The sequence below is a fragment of the Eurypyga helias genome, unplaced genomic scaffold (genome assembly GCF_000690775.1).
Source record: "Eurypyga helias isolate BGI_N326 unplaced genomic scaffold, ASM69077v1 scaffold35618, whole genome shotgun sequence".
Taxonomy (NCBI): domain Eukaryota; kingdom Metazoa; phylum Chordata; class Aves; order Eurypygiformes; family Eurypygidae; genus Eurypyga; species Eurypyga helias.
In genome coordinates this window covers 3,532-8,923 of record NW_010265733.1, presented here as the reverse complement: position 1 = coordinate 8,923, position 5,392 = coordinate 3,532, and the positions used below count along the sequence as shown (strand labels likewise).

General features: G+C 53.2%; 1 protein-coding gene across 1 annotated transcript in view; it reads right to left on the bottom strand.

Moving 5' to 3' along the window:
- Positions 1 to 4,562, bottom strand: part of FSTL1 (follistatin-like 1) — a gene marked incomplete at its 5' end in the record, with an annotated part of 12,591 nt that extends 8,029 nt beyond the window's left edge. Inside the window, 4 exons of the mRNA XM_010156838.1 lie at positions 131 to 265; positions 1,461 to 1,493; positions 3,075 to 3,204; positions 4,458 to 4,562. Coding sequence (XP_010155140.1) covers positions 131 to 265; positions 1,461 to 1,493; positions 3,075 to 3,204; positions 4,458 to 4,562 — 403 coding nt within the window. The remainder of the gene's footprint in view (positions 1 to 130; positions 266 to 1,460; positions 1,494 to 3,074; positions 3,205 to 4,457) is intronic.
- Between the last annotated feature and the right edge of the window lie 830 nt (positions 4,563 to 5,392).

Sequence of the window (5,392 nt, the reverse complement as noted above, 5' to 3'; positions counted from 1 at the left end):
CCGGACCCCTCTGGCCGCCAGCGCGACAGGCCCATCGCACGCCGGAGCCTCGTGGGTGCGGGCACGGCAGCTGCTCTGCGGGGATGGGGCGAGAAATGCTCTCTGGCCTCCGAGGCAGGCGCTGCTCTACTTGCCTTGAAATACTTGTCCAGGACTTCGCTGTAGTTGCTGCCCTTGGAAAACCAGCCGTCTGGGATAATCTCAGCTTCCAGCCACTGGATGACACGGCGCCGAAGCTCATCCCTATCCGACTGGTAGCAGACGACTGTCGCGGGAGAAAACGCAAGGATGAGAGAAATGAAGTTGGCAGGGAGATGGGAGAGAGACGACTGGAAATGAACCCCATCCGGATGGCCCCTGCAAAATGGCAGTTTGCAGGCCCCTCCGCCCTTAGCGACCAAACCAGAGGTGGCATGGGCTGCGGGTGACACCATGTGGCACGGCCAGAAAACGACACTCCTGCCAAAGCCCTGCTGCCTTCCCGCTTCCAACGCCTGTGGAACGGCAACCGGGAGCTGACTCATCTTGGGTGAGGGGGTCTCCAGACCGAGGGAGGAAGGCGACTCTTGTGCCCCGGACAGTGTCCCCAGGCTTCCTCAGGCCGTGGGCACTCAGCTGTTAACCCTCAAGTACCAAAACCTCCATCCTCTGCAAGGGCGATGACCAGACCTGAACTTCCCAAACTCGAATTTCCTTGAAAATGCTTTGAGGTGGTGGCTATGCCCAGAAATTGGTCCTTTCCCTTAAGTTTGCACACGGGTTTGCTCTCTTCTGGCCTGGGCAGCTGAAGTTGACAATTATACAGCTGACAATTACACAGTTCCAGCACTTGGAGGCCGTGGATGGGAAAAGGGTCCCCTGATGAGGCACAGGTCATGGCCCCAAAATCCATAGTCTAAGTACACAGGGCAATGTGTGAGAGGAGAAACCAGGCACAGGGACTCAGACAGACTTGTTGACGGGAGAGGTGGTTCAGCTACACCTCCTGACTCCCCTGAAAATGTCCCATTCGTTACGTAGTGCTACCCCCACATCCATCAGTTAATCACTCCTGAAGCAAAGTCTCCTTTCAAAGGAGTGCTCTTGGAATTGGGGAAAACAGCTCCACGGCTGTTGTGTCTTAGATCCCAAACCAACCATGCAAGAGTGTCTCTTCCCTCGGTCTGGGTGATGAACACAGTTTGTGTCCCGAGGGGCAAACTGGGTTTCACTGCTCCTTGTACACGCTCTGAGTCCCCGAGACACCTGGGTGCAGGGAAAAGCCCAGGAGATGTGCGGGCTCTGGAGGGTTACCCAGGAGGAAAGAGCTGGCCAGTTCTGTCAGCCGGTTCACCAACTCAGACTGCAATAGCCAGTGCAGAGGTACCACTTTCACACAAGAGCTGTTCAAGTCCCGCAGCAGACCTTCCTCCCCACCTCTCCTCCCAACCACAGGGGCTCCAGCCACACAAGCTTCTCACCTGGACTTGCAGCTGGATTCTCAGACTTCTTCTCTGTTAATGGAAAGACAGAAGAGAACATTTCTGACACAACGTGAAGCAATACAAATCTTTTCCCACCATGGGTGCCGCTTTTGGGCAAGAGCAGGGGAAGCTGGGAGCCTCTGGAAACACACGGGCCACGTGTATGATTAAGGGACTGGACCATGTCCCAGGGGGAGGCTGAGGACTGTTTAGCCTGAAGAAAAGAAGGCTCAGGGGCGATAACATCAATGTTTATGGATCTGATGGGAGGGAATGAAGAAGACTGAGCCAGACTCTTCTCTGTAGTGTCCACTGACAGGGCAGGAGGGAATGGGACATATTTAAACACAGGAAATTCCATCTGAACATAAGGAAACACTTCTTTACTGTGAGGCTGGCTGAACACTGGAACAGGTTGGCCAAAGAGGGTGTGGAGTCCCCAGCCTTGGAGATACTCAAAACCCTGGATTGGATACAGTCCCGGGCAACCTGCTCTAGCTGACCCTGCTTGAGCAGGGTAGGGTGGATTAGATGATCTCAAGAGAGGAGCTCCTTTCCCATCTCCATGATCCTGTGGTTCTGAGTTACTTCTTAGCAACAGGCTACACGTGGTTGTGGCAGAGGTTTTGCTCCAACAGCAAAGGAGGTCAGGCAGCTTGGGCCTGTGCTACTTCTCCCCTGTCACCTATTCGCTCTTGGAACAGCTCTCACAGAGGTTCCTCTTATTCAGGAGAGATGGGCACGTGCAAGGCTGGGACCCAAGGTGTGAGGGTGAGTTAAACTGCCCTACCATTGAGGGGAAATCCTTCTTCTTAAAGTTCTGGAACTGGGATGGTAGTACAGGCTTTGGAGAATGAACTCATGAACTTTGGCGATTTATCCTGAGAGTCTGACCTTTCCTCAGCAGGCAGACTGAGAGACCTGCCTGGCTGAATCCATGAGCTCAGAGAGAGGCAGGCAGGAGCAAGAAGTTGCCCTGCTCTCCTGAGTACTGCCCTCCCACCAACTCAGGGGAACAATAGCTCCAAGATCCCACCACAGCCAAGGTGTCAGGGTCCGGAGTGGGTTCACGAGTGCCTTAATATCCCTGCCAACCTCACCAAGGGCCTCCATTCACACTCTCTACCCACGAGCCCATTTCAGCTGACAGGCCGGCCCCTAGTACTTGTCTGGGACTGTGCTGTAGGTATGCCTGTCTCCAGCTCAGTTGCAAGCATTCCTGTACTTGCCATAGATCTTGTAGATCTAGGCCCTGACCTGGTGACGTCTTCCGGCATCTCTCTCATGCTGTTACAGGCTGCATCACTATGGACTTGTCTGGGAATTACAGGCCTGTGCCAAACACTGGTTACCATCACCGGTCCTGATTCTGACTTGATTTCATGGCTCGGCCTCAGGCCTACCCCATCACCACAAACTTGCCTGGTGATCTGGAGTCTTGGTTGAACCTGGTTATCGTTCTCAGCCTTGCTCCCCGTTAGCCTGCTCAGCAACTGTGGGACAAGGTCCTGGCTGGCGAGAGCTCTGCCTTGCCTTGTTAACACGCTTGACTCCCAGCTCTCCCTCGCTTGGAGGGTAGCCTTCCCTCATCACTCCCTGACACAGGGTTACCTTTACAGTGGCCATCGTAATCCACCTGGATCTTGGAGCCAGTGAGGCAGGCATCACGGTGCAGCTCACAGTGGTTCATGTACGTCTTGCCATTGCTACCGCACACGGGCCTCTTGTGAGGTTTGCATTGCTGTGAGAGAGTCAGAGAAGACAGCATTTTACCTGCCTCTTGGGGACAGCTAGAGGGAAGCAGGCGAGTCCCAGCATCAACCCAGCTCAACAGAAGCCTTTGGCACAGGCCCCTTGGCCAAAAAGGTGTTTGGAGCAGGCTGAACCCACCCATCACCGCCCCAAAAAAACCTTCACGGAGAAGTCCGTGGGTGTGGGTTCAAAAGCTTCCCTTTATCCCACGCTCCGTCACCACCACCACAGCAGGAGCCTTCCTGAAAGCAGAGCCCCGCAGAGAAATCAGTTCCCAGCACAAATACTGAGTGTAATCCTGCAACTGCTGCTCCGTGTGCCACGGACGTGCCTGCCTGGAGGTGTTTCTATGAATCTCTTCTGTGCACCTCTGCTCCCTCAGCTCTGTTACATCCCTTTGCAGACCCTGCTCCACCTTTCTGCAACTGAATGTAGAAGCCCTCAGCCATGAGCATACAGCACCACCTACAGAAGAGGGAGAGTTCACCAGCGGCACTGTTCAGGCCGCGGGATTCTTTCTTGCATCCCTTTCGTTCTGGCCAAGCCTACCCAGAGTGATGGACTCTCTTCCTGCTACAGAGCATTTCACTCTCCAGTGCCCAGGCTGGCTGCATCAGAGCTGCAGGCTCTGAGGGAAGTGGGAACAAAGAGCTTCACAGCCATCCCCAGGAGCCAGGCAGGAATGGTTTGAAAGCATGGGCAGAGCCAAAGAGGGAGACGCTGTGTCTCTGCAGCTGGGAAAGGCTCTTCTAATCATCCCCAGCTCCCTGCTGGATGGAGCTATTCAGCCTCACAGCGCTCTACCACAATTATTTCCATTCTACAAAGGCTGATTTTTAGTAGGGTGCTTGTAGCCTCCCCAGACAAGACACCAGTGAGGGCAGGCTGTCTTGGAGCTTGCAGCCACTCCTTAGAGTGCCCTCCAAAGCCAGCTGCTTATCGATACCCTATTGGGCTTTCCCAACAAAAGACCTCCAGCCAAGTCTCCCGTGTGTGTGAAGACCCCAGGCAGCTGTGCGGGTAGCACAGCTGCAAGCCCCAGACAACAGCTACCCTAAGGGCTCTTCCTCCACACCACACTGGGAAAGGCCTTGCCCTTTCAAGAGCCTCCGTGAATTTGCAGCTGCTCCAGAACACCCGTAGCCTCATCCCACCACAGGATCCTTCCAGTAACCAAAACCCAGCCCGGAGGTGATGGTGGTGACTCCTGTCCCGGACACAGAACCTGTGCTGCCCCTGTACCTCAATGCAGAGGCAGGTTGGCTCTCCCTTCTCAGTCACTGCACACTCGCGCCCAGCTCCGCAGAAAACATTGGCACAGATCTTGGATTTGCTCCTTGGCTCTTCCTGCAAAATACAAAGTAAGAAACACAAAATGCGTCGTTACCCGGAACAGCAGCAACATGGCTTTAAAAAATAGAACACATGTTAACTTCCGGACCGGATGAAAGAGCATGAAGGTGGTAAGGCAGAGCAAGAGACACGACTGCAATGCATGGGACAGCTCAGACAATACCCAAGAGCTACAGTCCCAGGAACAGAGGGCTTCCTTGAGGTCATTCCCAGAAAATCACCTAGGAGAACTGGAGTGAATAGGAGCAGGAAAAAAATCTAGCATGAATGGCAAGAATAATTCGCTCCTGTCAAGGACTGGGGTCTTCAAAACCTTTTTCCACGGAGGGTAGGGAGCAGAAATGTCTTTGGTTGAGACACCTGAAGAGAAGGTGAACAAAACCCTGGAGAAAGATGCGATCCCAAACAGGCAGAAGAAATCGCCATCAGGCCCCAGATAATGCCCCTGTCACAAAAAAACTTCACAAAACTACATGACCCATTATCTTGCCTCCACTGGTCACGATCAAACACTTCAAAGGAAGACACACTGTCACAGATAATCATACAGTAACCTTCTCACAGAGAAAATTTCATCCTGGTCCCTGACAGCCAGCCGTTGACTTATGCCCTGCAGCGCTATTTATACGCTTCAGAGTTTTCTCCCAGCCAAAGTCATCACAAATATTCTTGGTGTTCACGTAAGTGTGAATCCTTTGTGTTTGTTTTTTGTTTGGTTTTGAGTCCCACTGTATTCCCCAGACTGGTGACACCCAGCAGGGAACATTTTCACAGGTTAATCATGTTTTCAGTAAACCCACCACTTCCTTTTATCAGTTTAACGC